Source organism: Canis lupus, chromosome 6, assembly GCF_011100685.1.
Source record: "Canis lupus familiaris isolate Mischka breed German Shepherd chromosome 6, alternate assembly UU_Cfam_GSD_1.0, whole genome shotgun sequence".
In the NCBI taxonomy this organism is placed as follows: Eukaryota; Metazoa; Chordata; class Mammalia; order Carnivora; family Canidae; genus Canis; species Canis lupus.
In genome coordinates this window covers 43597101-43613196 of record NC_049227.1, presented here as the reverse complement: position 1 = coordinate 43613196, position 16096 = coordinate 43597101, and the positions used below count along the sequence as shown (strand labels likewise).

Here is a 16096-nt window from a genome sequence, read left to right as displayed (position 1 = left end):
TGTGTTAGTTTCCTAGAGGTGCTATATCAAAGTACCACAAACTGGGTGGCTTAAAACAACACAGATGTTATTGTCTTATAGTCCTCAAAATCAAGGTGTCAGCAGGGCCATGTTCCAAAGGCTCCAGAAACTGTTCATGCCTTTCTCCTGACTTTTGGTAGCTTCAGGCATTCCTTGGCTTGTAGATGCATCACTCCAGTTACATGGCTGCCTTCTCCCTTTGTGTCTTCACATGATCTTCCCTCTGTGTGTGTCTGTGTTCGCATCTCCTTTGTTTTTTTCATGAGAGCACCAGTCATATTGGATTAGAACCTCATTCTTACCTAGATTACCTATGTATTTCCAAATAAGGTCACATTCTGAGGTACTAGGGATTAGGACTTCAAAATATCTTGGGAGGTCAGAGGAGAGAAATGTATAATGTAATCCATAACAAGCCTTAAGATTATAATAAACCTGGAGATTTATACTTCTGAAATTAATGGACCAGTTTATTAAAGACCACCTCTCCCTCTGAGAACAATAGAAAAGTTGGACAAAATATTAAAAACAGCTGCTTGAAGTCATCAGAAGCCACCAAGGTAGTAAAGACTTAAGCTTAGAATATATACAAGAGAAGTATAAAGAGCTGAGCCTGATATTTGGCATTGCTTTTTCCCTCAAATCATTTGCTAAATTGCAAGCAGTGGTTAAGAAGCTGAGCTAGGACACCTGGGTGGCTCAGTGGTTGAGCATCTGCCTTTGGCTTGGGTCATGATGTCCTTGAAGGGAGCCTGCTTTTCCCTCTGCCTATGTCTCTGCCTCTCTCTCTCTCTCTCTCTCTCTCTCTCTCTCTCTCTGTCTTTCATTAGTAAATAAGTAAAATCTTATTTAAAAAAAAAGAAGAAGAAGAAGAGGAAGAAAAAGCTGAGCTAAAAGCAGGGGCTGAGAGGCAAGGAAGCTAGCTGAGATCCCAGCAGTTTTATAGGACTAAAGGGAGAAGAACTGGAGTCCAGGACCCATCAGCATGAAGGGCCTTGGGAAACATCCCAGACTTTTCATTGGGACTTCCTAAGAGTTTCAACCTAGAAGGAATGTAGTGGATAGAGATCAGCCTGTATAAAGATTGAAACTCAGCTTCTAATCAGCTTAACCCCTGCTTAGAGGAGGTATCTGCCCCTTTCAAAGCTTGCCGGAAGCAAATGTGTATTTTCTGTAAAGAAAAATAATGTTACTCTAAGCCTCAAATTACTTCAAGTTATCACGCACAAAAATTACCAAGCACACCAAGAGACTTGACTGCATGACCAAAAATCGAAAGGAAAGTAGATAAGAACAGAGTCATGGAAGATACAAGTTTTGGGGAGATCAGAGACAAAGTTTTACGGTAACTATAATGAGTGAACAATATGGGAAATTTTATTAGAGAAGTAGAAACTATAAAGCAAAAAGCAAATTGAATTCTAGAACTGAGGGATGCCTGAGTGGTTCAGTGGCTGAGCGTCTGCCTTCGTTTGGAGCAGTGATCCTGAGGTCCTGGGATCGAGTCCCGCATTGGGCTCCCTGCATGGAGCCTGCTTCGTCTCTGCTTCTCTCTCTGTATCTCTCGTGAATAAATACATAAAATCTTAAAAAAAAATTCTAGAACTGAGAAAATAACTAATTAAAACTAAATAGTTGAGGGGCATCTGGCTGGCTCAGTCAGTAGAACATGCAACTCTGGATCTCAGGTTGTGAGTTTGAGCCCCATCTTTGGTATAGAGATGACTTAAAAAAATAAAATATTTTTAAAAATTTTTTAAAAAATGAATAAAGCTAAAGAGATAAAAATAAATCTCAACACATGGATTTAACAGCAGGTTTACCAAAACTGAAGAGAGATTCAATAAACTGGAAAGTAAGACAAAAGAAAGTATCCAGACAAAATCACAGGAAAAAAGTAGAAAATACAAAAAAGAGCATAAGACATGGGAAACGGCATAAAGATACAACATATCTGTAATTGGAGCCCTAGAAGGAGGAGAACGAGATTGTGGCTGAGACTCTTCTAAAACTGATGAAAAAAATACCGAGCCACAGATTCAAAAATATTATAAACCCTATTTAGGATAAACAACAAATCTGTCATGTTTAAATGACAGAAGACCAGCCTGGGTGGAATATGGAAAACAGAGAGGGAAAGCTCTTGGTGAGATGAGATGGAGGCACTAGATCAGGTAAGGCCTTAAAGGACACAGTAACGACTTTGGATTTTATGCTAATTATAATTGGAATCCATTTGAGGATTTTACTAAGGGAAGATAGGATCTTCTAAGATCACTTTTGCCGCTGCATGCAGATAGGCCACATAGGTGGAGGGGATGGTTCAGGTGAGGAAAGCTTGTATCAGCATGGAACTATAACCACAGAGGCAGTATGATTTAGGATGTATTTCTGGAGGTCACCCCCCACTAATGGATTCGATGTAAATGAGGGGAAGAGAATTGAAGATAACTCTTAGACCTTTGCCTGAGCATATCGGTTGATAATTGTGCTATTTATTGAAATGGCAAAAGTTCAGAGTGAAATAATTTTGGGGACTGGTAAGCAGAGATCAGCAGGCCCATTTTGGCCATGTTAACTTGAAGGTTTCTATGAGATACCAAGTAGGAATGTCTAGTAGTCATTTAAAGATACTGGTCTGCACTCAGGTTCAGAAGCCAGACTAGAGACAGAGACATGAGAGTTACCAGCTACAGAATTAGGACACCTGGGTGGCTCAGTTGCTTATGTGTCCAATTCTTGTTTCAGCGCAGGTCATGATCTCAGGGTTGTGAGATCAACCCCCATGTAGGGCTCTGCACTGAGTGGAGCCTGCCTAGAATTCTCTCTCAAAAAAGAAAAAATTCTCTCTCTCTCTCTCTCTCTCTCTCTCTCTCTCTCTCTCTCCCCTTCTCCCTCTGCTCTTCCCCCTGTTCACAGTCTCTCTCTCTCTCAAAAAAAAAAAAAAAAAAGACACCTGGGTGGCTCGGTGGTTGAGCATCTACCTTCGGCTCAGGGCATGATATTCAGGTTCTGGGATGGAGTCCCACATCAGGCTCCCCATGAGGAGCCTACTTCTCCCTCTGCCTATGTCTCTGCCTCTCTGTATGTCTCTCATGAATAAATAAATGAAATCCAAAAAAAAAGGCAACAGAACTGAATGGAAAAAAGTGTAGATAGAGAATACAAGAGGCCCTGAACCAAATCCTGGATCACTCTAACACTCAAGGTAGTATGAATTACTGTTAACAGGAGAGGAGCAAGAATTCGTGTGTGTCAGTTCTTACATCCTTTTGGCCAGATCTTAGTCACACTGCCATGGCACAAAAGGGAGGTAGAAAATGTCATAATACCATATAATTTCACTCATGTAGAATTTAAGAAACGAAACAGATGAACATAGGGGAAGGGAAGGAAAAATTAAATAAAATGACATCAGAGAGGGAGGCAAACCATAAAAGACTCTTAACTATAAGGAACAAACTGAGGGTTGCTAGAGGGGAAGTGGATGAGGGGATGGGGTAACTGAGTGATGCTCATTAAGGAAGACACTTGACGTAATGAGTACTGGATGTTGTACATAACTGATGAGTCACTGAATTCTACCTCTGAAATTAATAATACAGTGTATTTAAGTTGAATTTAAATTTTAAAAAACTTTTAAAAAGAAGAAAATTGTCATTATTTTACATAGCCAGATGGCCACCTAAAAATACAGGTGTCTACTACTTTGAAGAGCAGGGGAATGGATGGTTGGAGTACAACTAGCATTCTCTCTGCAGAAGTTGAATACAGGAGTAGGTCCAGCAAATGAGAGTAAGAAGGAGCAGCCAGTGGGGCAGGAGTAAAACCAGGCAATTACAGCACCATGGAAGGTTAGAAAAGAAAAAGATGTAGGAAAGGAGGTGGAGTAGCCAAGCCTGTAAGATGCTGTTGGAGGGTTAAGTAAGATGGAGACAGCCTTTGGGCTTTAACAAAAATGGACATTATTGGTCATCTAAAGAGCCATTACAAAGGGAAAATGAGGACAAAAGCCTGGTCCTTCCCCTTCTTCACAAGGTCTAGGATGGAAACTGTGTAGAGGTCAGGAGATTCTCAGTGTATTGGGGAATGAGTTGGGACAAGGACTCCCCAGCAGGTGAGGGCCTCTCTCTTCTTGCTCTTGCTGGGGCTGATGGTCAAGGGGGCTCTTGCTCCTTGGAAACCATGTAGACCATAAGGTTGCTATAGCCAAATTCATTGTCATACCAGAAAATGAGCTTGACAAAGTGGTCTTGGAGAGCAATGGAGGCATCAAAGGTAAAAGAGTGGGAGTCACTGTTAAAGTTGCAGGAGACAGTTGCACTGTAGTCCAAGATGCCCTTGAGGGGACCCTCCAATGCCTGCTTCACCACCTTCTTGATGTCATTGTATTTGGCATCTTTCTGCAGGCAGCAGGTCAGATCCATGACTGACACATTAAGGGTGAAGACACAGAAGGCTATGCCAATGAGCTTCCCATTCAGCTCAAGGATGACCTAGCCTACAGCTTTGGCAGCACCAGTAAAAGCAAGTATGATGTTCTGACCAAACCCTTGGCCATCACAGTGTTCTGGCTGACAGTGATGGCATGGAGTCATGAATCATGAGTCCCTCCATGGTGCCAAAGTTGTCAAGGATGACCTTGGCCAGAGGGGCCAAGCAGTTGGTAGTGCAGGAGGCATTGCTGACAATCTTGAGGGAATTGTCATACTTCTCATGGTTCATGCCCATCACAAACATGGAGGCATCAGCAGAAGGGGCAGAGACAATGACCCTTTTGGTACCCCACCCTTCAAGTGAACCCCAGCCTTCTCCATGGTAAAGACTCCAGTTAACTCCACAACATACTCAGCATCACCCCATTTGATGTTGGCAGGATCTTGCTCCTGGAAGATGGAGATAGACTTTCCATTGATGACAAGTTTCCTGTTCTCAGCCTTCACTGTGCCATTTAATTTGCTGTGGGTAGAATTATACCAGAACATGTTGACCATGTAGTTGAGGTCAATGAAGGAGTCACTGATGGTGACAATATTCACTTTGCGGGCTGTAAAAGTAGCCCTGGTGACCAGGTGCCCAATAAGGCCAAATCCATTTACTCTGACCTTTACCATTGTGTCTCAAGGACAGGGCTGGTACTGAACTATAAGATGTGGCTGACTATCAAACAGGGAGAAGCAGAGAGCTTAAATTCACCACTTTATTTTTTTTTAAGATTTTATTTGGGGATCCTTGGGTGGCTCAGCGGTTACGTGCCTGCCTTTGGCCCAGGGCGTGATTCTAGAGTCCCGGGATCAAGTCCCACGTCGGGCTCCTTGCATGGGCCTGCTTCTCCCTCTGCCTGTGTCTCTGCCTCTCTCTCTTTCTCTGTGTCTCTCATGAATAAATAAATAAAATCTTTAAAAAATAAAATAAAAGATTTTATGTATTCATGAGAGACAGAGAGAGAGGCAGAGACACAGGCAGAGAGAGAAGCAGGCTCCCTGTAGAGAACCCAACGTAGAACTCAATCTCAGGACCCTAGGATCACACCCTGAGCCAAAGGCAGATGCTCAACCACTGAGCCACCCAGGCACCCCTAAATTCACCACTTTAAAGATGGAAATGTTATAAAGAAGAGTGAACTCTTGCCATTTTTGACAACATGGATGGACCTACAGGGTATTGTGCTAAGTGAAATGTCAGAGAAAGACAAATATCATTTGATTTCACTTATATGTGGAATCTAAAAAACAAAACGAATGAACAAACAATCAGAAACAGAATCATAAATACAGAGAACAAACTGGTGGTTACCAGAGGGGAGGGGGATGAGGGGATGGTCAATATAGGTGAAGGGGATTAAGAGGTACAAACTTCCAGTTATAAAATAAGTCACAGAGATGAAAAGTGCAGCATAGAGAATATAGTTACTAATATTGTAATAGCATTGTATGGTGACAGATGGTGACTTCACTTACCATAATGAATATTGCATAATGTTTAGAATTGTCAAATCACTGTGTTGTACACCTAAGACTAATTTTTTTTAAGTGGGTAGGGAGAGGAGATTTTGACCCTAATTATAATGTGGCAGGCACACATACAGAGTACACTGTGGGCTGGGCTTTGTTCTGAGTGTTTTACACTTAATTCTCACAACTGTGTGGTGTCCTAAATCCAGAGATTTAGCAAATTAGTGTACAGTTATATATTTCAAATAAAATAAAATGTTAAGATCGCTGTATATTTATTATTTTTCACTTTTGCCAGTCTTGTTTGCATTAATGAAGAGGGATTTTATTATACTAACATGCATCAATATTACATGTATTTATGTATCTATATATTAACATGGACGCTATTATATTGATACATATATAAAGTAGAAAAAATACGCTATTGATACATATATAAAGTAGAAAAAATACGCTATTATATTGATACATACATAAAGTAGAAAAATACGTAGAACAGTGTGTGTAGTATGGTACATTTGAGTAAAGGGGGAAATACACACACACACATAGCATTTTTTGGACTGTTCCTAAAAATTGGTAACAGTCGTCTCTAGGGTAGGGGTTTCAACGCTTAAAATCTTTCTACAATGTCATTCATGTACTTGCTAAGTAAATAGGCAATTTAACACTTCTTCAGTGATTTAATTTCTTTACAATATGTCAAGGACACTTTTTGGCAATTTCTTCAACAGAAAAATTAGCTTGTCTTCTTACCATTTACCTGTTTCAGATTTAAGTTAAATTCTAAATTAAAATCTGATAATTTGGGGGATGGAGGTGGGATAGCCAAATAATTGAATTTAAGATTATTATAAATTTACTATCAGTATTTGCCAGCATGTAAATATGTAAATATCTACTTCAGAATTATTTGACATATGTTTAATTTTAAATCTTTAATCATATGATAGTCTTACAGTGTTTTTTATCTTTGGCAGGAACTGAAAGGTGGAAAAGCTTATGCAAAGGTAAGTAGATGTTCTTTAACTCTTTTGGAACTTATATCGCTCACTAAATAAGCTTAAAAATCAAATAGTTTGCTCTTCTAATTGCTATTCAAGTGGGTGTTTTTATTTTTTTAAGATTTTATTTATTTATTTTAGAGAGTGCAAGTGGGGGAGGAGCAGAAGGAAAGGGACAAGCAGACTGCCTGCTGAGCACCGGATCCCACGACCCTAGTGACCTGAGCTGAAATCAAGAGTCAGAGGCTTAACTAACTGAGCCACCCACGTGCCCCAAGTTGGCTGTTTTTAAATAAAGCAACTTGGAGATTGAACAGTTGGATCCAGCAATAAATTATAAGCACATTTTTTCTAAAAGCTGATTAGGGGATGTTATTCTTATATTTCAGCTTCCCTGCTAGAAGATGATCTCTGGTTTCCATTAAGCAATCGCATCTGTTCATTCGGTCTCCCCTGGGAAGTATTACCAATCCCATTTCCCCCCACCCCCCAGTGGAATAGGACCTCTCCTCTGTGCGCACTTAGCACTGTGTAATATATGACCACTACTATCCTTATACTTTTACTAGCTATGTGGAATTTCTAATGAGTATGCTCACCTTTTTGCCAAATAGAAGTAATTAGTAATACTGCCAGAAATGCGCAGACTCCTCTTTTATTTTCAGTCTCTGATAGTATCTCCGTCAATTCAGTCACCTGAGCCAGGACGCTAGTTTAACCATCAAGTCTACCTAACTTCCGGGGCGCCTGGGTGGCTTAGTGGTTGAGTGTCTGCCTTTGGCTCAGGGCATGATCCCAGAGTCCTGGGATTGAGTCCCCCATCGGGTTACCCCCAGGGAGCCTGCTTCTCCCTCTGCCTGTGTCTCTGCCTCTCTTTCTGTGTCTCTCATGAATAAATAAATAAAATCTTAAAAAAAAAAAAAAAAGTATGTAACTCCTTAAAAGGACTTGGTTGCAGTGTCAGGTGGTCTTTGCTACAAGTAACAGAATATCCTCTTCACTTAGAGATACTTTTTTTGTTTGTTTAATTTCACAAAGCAAGTAGATATGACAAGGAGCTGCAGATGTGAGGTAGAGCTGCTCCAGGATTAGTTAATCCACTGACTGAAGGATGTCATCAAGAACCCATGTTACTTTTCTCTTTACATTTTTCCATTCTCTGTGTGATGACTTTGTTCTTGGCTAGCTCTTCTCATTGTCACCAGATGGTTTGAGTTTTAGTCCACACGTTCACATATGACAAAACCCAGCTGCTTCTCCATGTGTGTCTTTCTTTGAGTGAGAAAGCTTTTCCTAGTCAGCCCTCAGGATTTCCTCATACCTTTCATTGGCCACAATTGAATCATATGCCCACTTCTAAACCAGTCGTGGGCAATAGAAATGGATTGCATGGCTAGCTTAGACTAATCACAATTTAACAATGAGCTAGAGGTCGGGTTACTTTCCTTTTGCACATGGATGAGCTAAGGATGGACATTTGAATAAAATCGGGGCTCTGGGATCCCTGGGTGGCTCAGCGGTTTGGTGCCTGCCTTTGCCCCAGGGCGTGATCCTGGGGTCCTGGGATCTAGTCCCGCGTCGGGCTCCTGCAGGGAGCCTGCTTCTCCCTCTGCCTGTGTCTCTGCCTCTCTCTCTGTCTCTGTGTGTCTCTAATGAATAAATAAATAAAATCTTTAAAAAATAAATAAAAATAAAATCAGGGCTCTGCTAATAAGGAGTATCAGAACATTGAATGATGGTGGGGAGGCAAAAGACAAGATCTTTTGTTCTTTAAGATGGTAAAAACTCTAGCATGTTTGTGAGCTAATGGGAATGGCTCCGTAGAGAAGGGAAACTAGAATCCAGAAGAGACCGAGGAATTCTTGAAGCAACAAACTTGAGTAGGCAGGAGGGAGGGGAGTGTCTGGTCAGATTGGAGTGTAGCCAGTTCATTTATAGTACTCAGGGTATAGCTGCAAGCAGGTGAATGGGTGTGGCTGACAATAAGAGCTTGTGGAAGTTAAGCACTCTTTTGATTGCTTTTATCTTCTGAGTGAATTAGGAAGCATCAGCAGAGAGTTTGGATGAAAAGGAGGTATGCTAGAGGTTTAAAGGGAATGGGTAATGCATGAAATAGGGCCTTCAGATGATGTGTGATCAAATAGCCACATGAATCTTCACAGGCTCATTGAGATGTGGCTTTTCCCTGGATACATCCGGACTTTTCTTCTGATCTGTTGGACCCCTAAAAGGCAGTAAGGCCAGAGGAGCCATGTGAAAATTAGGTAGATGTCACTGTGGCCTAATATGTTCTGACTTATTATTGCGTTTAGGAATCATGGCCCTTCAACTGGCCTGTAAGTTTTATTTTTCATTCTCTTTGTATCAGTTAAAAGCTACTAAAATAATGCTCCAGCCTGTAGTTAAAATCTTCATCTTGAATGTCATTCTTATGTGCCCAGTATGTGTTTATGTGTTTTAAAATCTTAAAACAGGCAGCTTAATATTATAGCAGTGTTTGAGAAATGGTTAATACTTTTTATTAGGTATTCAGGGACATATGCTTAATTGCAAACTTAAAACATTCTTTGTTGTTTATAATAAAAGACTCCATATGCATTTAGTCATGTAAAATGGAATAGACTTGGGATCCCTGGGTGGCGCAGCGGTTTGGCGCCTGCCTTTGGCCCAGGGCGCGATCCTGGAGACCCGGGATCGAATCCCACATCGGGCTCCCGGTGCATGGAGCCTGCTTCTCCCTCTGCCTTTGTCTCTGCCTCTCTCTCTCTCTCTGTGTGTGACTATCATAAATTAAAAAAAAAAAAAAATGGAACAGACTTAGTTTGTAAAAAAAAAAAAAAAACAAATCATATTTCTTGTACCACTCGGAAGTGAGAAATAAGGGTTGAACAACATCGCAGGAAAGACTACAGGGCAATTTTTGGTAGCTGCAGAAAATGGGGACTGAACCTGGGTAGTAACGAAAGGGAAGAACAGGTTTGAGCTGAACTTTTGGAGAGCAGCGTAGAGGGTGGCTGTGGGGCACAGCTTTGGGGAAGGGGAGAAGAAGGTTTCATAATGAGAGTTTTAGCTTAAGTGTGATCAGCAGGGCAAATGTTGTGGAAGGTGGTGAAGGAGAACAGCCTTATACCAAAGAAAAACACGTGATGCACTTAAATCATTCTATTTCTTGCATGAAAAGTAAGAGTTTAATAACCTGCAACTGTCTGCAGTCAGCAATGGTTAACTGGGAAAGGAGCCAGAACCAGAATAGGGAGAAGAAAGTCTGATCAGTGTGCTTTATGAATTTGCAAATGACCATGATTGGTCTGCTGTTATTTCCTCCCATGGTGTGGGGTGAGTACCACTGCTACTTGCAATGATTTTAATTGTTTGATAAGCATTATTTTTATTTCAACAGTTCTATATTTCAGTATGTACAGAAAAATATATATATTTAGCACATCAAATCTGATTTCAGGGATTGCATTGCTTAAGACAAGAATAGAATAGGTAATAAATTTTTACAAAGAAACAAGCCCATCTAAAGACATGAAATAAGCAACCAGTAGAGCAGATCTTGTTCAGATGGCCAAAACTGCAGATGACTGAAGTTTGAGAGAACTTGTTTAGAACATGGATCGAATGTTCATTTTAAGGAGAATATGATGGAAGCCTAGTAGATATTCTATTAATATGATTCCCTTTCCTTTCATAGCTGGGCTTTGCAGATCTGAACCTGGCAGAGTTTGCTGGATCAGGAAATACCACCCGCCGCTGCTTACTGGAAGGCTATGATACCAAAAATACAAGGCAGGATAATTCCATTCTTAAAGTAAGCACGTTTTGAGATTTACATGTCAACGAATGAGAATCTCTGCCTGTAAATAAGCAAAGGTATATCCAGTCAAGGGCAAGATGGGAATCAGTCCTGAGATCATAGACTGACCAAGCCACTGAAATATGCACTCACCATCTAGGGGTAGAAGCTACCCAAGTCACAGGAGCAGTGAAAGGGAACAGAGGTTCGCCTTCGCGATCCTAAGGTGTTTCTGGGGCTGTGAACATTCAGGGAATAGTACCTAGAATTGCTACAGCAAGGGCTCATTGAGAGAAAGGAACATGATGAGTGAACACCTTAGACACATTTATCGCTCTCAAAAAGTGACTTCCCAAGCAGCTGTGGAGGGCGCAGAAAAGTCACTGGGCTCTCCTGTAACTAGCAAAGTGACACTGAAGCTCACTTTAGGCATCCACCCTGTTGTTTCCAAGGACCATCAGCAGCTTCCTGTTCCGGGGGTGACAGAAAGAACATACACTTCAGAGTTGCTGGGGGTAGTAAATGAGACCAGTTGAAAAAATATAAGTGCCTTTTACCTAGTAAGACTCACTGGACAGACCTTTTGCTGTATTTTAGTTAGGTTACCCCATGATGGTAAGTTATCTAATGATAAGAAAGAAAAATAATTCAGAATAAAAACTGGATGGTCAGAAGTTAGTGGAGCAAAGAATTACCCTATACCTATACTTTCTAGACTTTGTTTTCAGTAAATATAACAAAAAATTTCAGAGCACTTACATATACCTGTGTGACATTAACAGTGTTGGATAGATGGGGTGGATTCTCTCCATTTAGAATAAATGAAGCAGCTGTGACTCAATGAAGTGTCTGACTAAAGTCATCGGTGGCAGAGCAAAGACCAGAATGCGTACCTTCTGCTGTGTGGTCAGCAGTTGTTTCATGTTTCCATGCTGTCCAAGCACCACACTCAGAGGAACAGACTGCACTGTTCATTCTTAGACTGACCCCTAACAAGCCACTAAATTCAGTTTCTTCATATTTGCAGTGCAAGAGGACTGGTAATCCTTCTCTGAATTATAGTATTTTCATTGGAAATTGAAATGACTTTCTAATTTCAGACTCCCCCATCCTCACCCCACTCCTTAGGGCCAACTCCTGGAGTAGTTTCTTTCTGGCCCCCCTTTGATCTTTTCACACCATCTCTCCCACATGGTCCTACAACAAACTTTTTTTTTTTTAGATTTATTTATTTATTTTAAAGAGTAAGAGTGGTCACACATGCATGCATGAGCAGGGGCAGGTACAGAATGGAGAGAGAGAGAGAGAACCTCAAGCATACCCCCACTGAGCACAGAGACCAACACAGGACTCAGTCTCACAACCCTGAGATCATGACCTGAGCTGAAACCAAGAATTGGACACTCAACCAACTGAGCCACCCAGGAGCCCCATAACTTACTCTTTTGTAGATCACACCATTCTGCTCTCACATTCTCTCCCGGCCTGAGCTCTGTTATCGCCTGTCCATCTGGTTACCTCTCTCTCCTGCTCATTGATGACGTAGCTTCTGGCTCACAGTTTCTCTTTCCAGACCTTCTGTCATCATGTTTTGGTGACTTCACCATGTGGTAGGTGATCTGTCCTTGTAGACTGCCTTCTCTATGTATTCTCCCCCTCTGGGTGATCTTTTATGTGCCTGAGGCCTCTCCTTTCCTTAAACTACCCTTCTCCAGCAACTGTTTCCTTTTATTCATCTCAATTCCTCCCCGATAGCCACTCTAGACTTTTTTACCTCTAGAAACTTCACCAGCTGAGTTCCCCTCTGCTACAGTATATTCTTATGTTTCCAGTTCTCTTGCTCTGCTACTCACTTAGCTATCCTTCACCTTACTGCTCTCTCACTCTCTACCAGCCTCCACTTGCTTCTATTTCCCTCTTTATCCAGCTTAGATTCCAGAATCCATGATTCTCCTATGCTTAAAAATACTCCTTGCTCCTTCACCCATCTCCCTCATTGGTCTCCCCTGGCAAATCCCTGACCCCATTCAAACTCCAACTGCCCTCTCTGGGACTGCATCCTAGTTGCTGAACATTGTTAGAGATCACACAACCATCCAGTTGCTGTTCCTACAGTCTTGCTCACCACCATCTAGCAACTATACTTCCTTTGTAAGCATCCTTTCCCAGTTTCTCAGATACTCTATTTTATACCTTTTTTCTCCTCGCATCTCCACACACCACTCACATCTACTGTATTTATTTTTTTTTTAAATCTTTATTTATTTATGATAGTCACACAGAGAGAGAGAGAGGCAGAGACTCAGGCAGAGGGAGAAGCAGGCTCCATGCACCGGGAGCCCGATGTGGGATTCGATCCCGGGTCTCCAGGATCGCGCCCTGGGCCAAAGGCAGGCGCCAAACCGCTGCGCCACCCAGGGATCCCACATCTACTGTATTTAAAACAAAACCGGGATCCCTGGGTGGCTCAGCGGTTTAGCGCCTGCCTTTGGCCCGGGGCGCGATCCTGGAGTCCCGGGGTCGAGTCCCGCATCGGGCTCCCTGCATGGGGCCTGCTTCTCCCTCTGCCTGTGTCTCTGCCTCTCTCTCTCTCTATGTCTATCATGAATAAATAAATAAAATCTTAAAAATATCTTTATAAAAAAAATAAAATAAAATAAATAAATAAAACAAAACCACTTCTGTCCTCCTCCAGCCACTGTCCCACTCTCTCTGTTCTGCTTTCCCACACAATTTCTTAAAAGCTGCATGTGCCATCCCCATCCCTTCTGAGACATTCAGGATATTCAAAAGTACATTTTGATGTAGTGGAAAACCAGACTGTGGAGTTCTGTGAAAGCGGAGGGGTTAAGGATGCCAGCATGGCAGGCCCAGGTCACACATTTAATAAGTGTAGCACTCAAAGAGAAAAAAAACAGTAGTGGAGGCACTAGCGTAAAGAAATGAGGCTCTAAAGTCTACAAGTCAGCCACTAGGTAGAAAATATGCACATTATAAAAATACTCTCTTCTTCATAGAGACCATGAGTCTCAGTATTATGCAGTCCTAGTTTCCAATCTCTGCTCTGCCCTTTATAGCTCCCTGATCTTGAAAATATCACTTAATCTCCTGAGCTTAAAAGGAAAGGATCAGTCCCTCATAAGAGTTTTGAACACTGAATAAAATCATGCAGTATAAAGCATTTAGCTTATGCCTGACACATAATTAATTCTCAAATCACAAATGCTGCTAATGTTATTATTACTACTATTATCATTATCTGTCCCTAAAGAACATAACAAGATCCTATGGCTGAGTCTTTTTTTTTTTTTTTTTTTTTTTTATTTATGATAGTCACAGAGAGAGAGAGAGAGAGAGAAAGAGAGAGAGGCAGAGACACAGGCAGAGGGAGAAGCAGGCTCCATGCACCGGGAGCCCGATGTGGGATTCGATCCCGGGTCTCCAGGATCGCGCCCTGGGCCAAAGGCAGGCGCTAAACCGCTGCGCCACCCAGGGATCCCCCTATGGCTGAGTCTTAAGAGACAGTCAGCAGCTAGAGAACAGTAGCATTTCAGAAAGCATTAGCAAAGCTTTAAATTCTAAAGCTGGAGCAAAAGCCAGAAGTGTTGTGCTCTCACAGGCCACTGCAGGCACCCCGTCAAGCGTCAGCATGGCAAGGTGGAGAGAAACATTCCAGACACTTAAGCAAGCACCACAGGAAACCTGGAGGAAAGACAGAACCGAGACCAGGGCAGCATGTGCCCACAGGGCTGTCCCTAGTACAACACTTGCTCTCCATGTCCATGTTTCCCACTCCAATTTTTGCCATTACAAAGTTTGAATGTTAAAAAATTGTTTTTAATCTGTGTCTGTATAAAGCAGCAATTTAATACTGGATGTAACCCAATTCAGCAATTGTTTTATTTAATAATCTCTAAATAGGAAATACTGGCCTAGGTTCTGTAGAGGATGCATGGATTAGCAGAACATGGCTTCTCGTCTCAAGGGAAGTTTTATAATCATATTTCTTTCTCTAATACCCAGGTTTTGATCAGTATGCAGCTGATGTCTGGTGACCCATGTTTTAAAACGTAAGTTGATGCTCAGTAAATGAATTATTTATCTGAAATATCTGAAAATATAATAGTGATTTTTTTGTTTAAATTTTTACATTCATATTTTGTTGTTAACCAGTGAAGGGATGGTTCTTTTCCTAAGATACTGACCTGACCCACATAGAAATTACTATTAAGCTTTTACTAAATGAGCCCCCCACACTCTTAATTTAAGCTAGATCTTAAATAATCTTCATCATCATCTTCATCATCTTCAAGTTTTGGGTGAAACAATACAAATTAAATTTTTTAATTTGACTTTGGTGGACTTAGTCATTTCTTCAACAAATACCTGTTACGTGCCTTACCATGTGTAAGGTCCTGTTATGGACACTAAAGAAACAGCAGTGAAAAAAATAGACTGAGTCTCTGACCTCTTGGAGCATATATTCTTAAGAGGAAAACAAACAACAAACTAATAAATAAATGTATAATTTAAAGATGGCAATGAGTGCTTTGGAGAAAAATAATGCAGGGTAGGTGGACATAGTGGGGAGAAGGGTTGCTGTCTTATAGAGTAGTCAAGAAAGTCTTCCTTGGCAGAGATGGTATTTGAGCAGAGACTTGACAGGGGTGGGAAGCCATGCAGACATTTGAGGAAAGAGCATTTGAGGTAGAAGAAACAGGAGTAAAGGCCTGGAGGGAGGAGTGTGTTGGCATGTCCAAGGAGCTGCCAAGAGACTAGTATGTCTAGAACAGAAAGAATAAGCAAGAGGGGGATAGGAGATGAGATCAGATGATAAAGAGTCTCCGAGGCCACTTATAACTTAGTAAAATAAAAAGCCACTGGAGGGTTTCAAGCAGGGGAATAAAATTATCTGACTTATGGCTGCTGGATAGAGAATAGACAATTTGTAGGAACAACAGTGGGAGCAAGGGCAGAAACAGATAGATGAATTAGGAGGCTATTTGAGTAGTCCAAGGTTTGGGGCCTGAGTAACTCATTTATTGAAATGAGAAAGCCTCTAAAAGGAATAGGTTAGAGGTTGGGAACTTGGGTGTTGGACATGCTCTGTTGGAGATCCCTATTAAACATCCAACCAGGCACATCAAGTAGGCAGTTGGATATAGCACTACAGAGTTCAATGGGGAGGGCCAGGCTAGAGATACAGATTTGGAAATCATGACATCATCAGCACACAGTAGTTAAAGCCATGAGATTTGATTAAATGACATAGAGGGAGTAAGTATAAATAAAGAGGAGTGGGACACTCCAGGGTG

At 41.4% G+C, this 16096-nt stretch overlaps 1 protein-coding gene across 4 annotated transcripts in view; it reads left to right on the top strand.

Annotated features, from left to right (window-relative positions):
* Nucleotides 1-16096, top strand: part of FAM102B (family with sequence similarity 102 member B) — an 89157-nt gene that overhangs the window by 48145 nt on the left and 24916 nt on the right. For 3 of the 4 annotated variants that reach the window (XM_038541150.1, XM_038541149.1, XM_038541151.1), the window contains exons 3-5: nucleotides 6959-6988; nucleotides 10680-10796; nucleotides 14805-14851. In XM_038541150.1, the coding sequence (XP_038397078.1) occupies nucleotides 6959-6988; nucleotides 10680-10796; nucleotides 14805-14851 (194 nt within the window). The remainder of the gene's footprint in view (nucleotides 1-6958; nucleotides 6989-10679; nucleotides 10797-14804; nucleotides 14852-16096) is intronic. The other variant, XM_038541152.1, reaches the window with a different exon arrangement.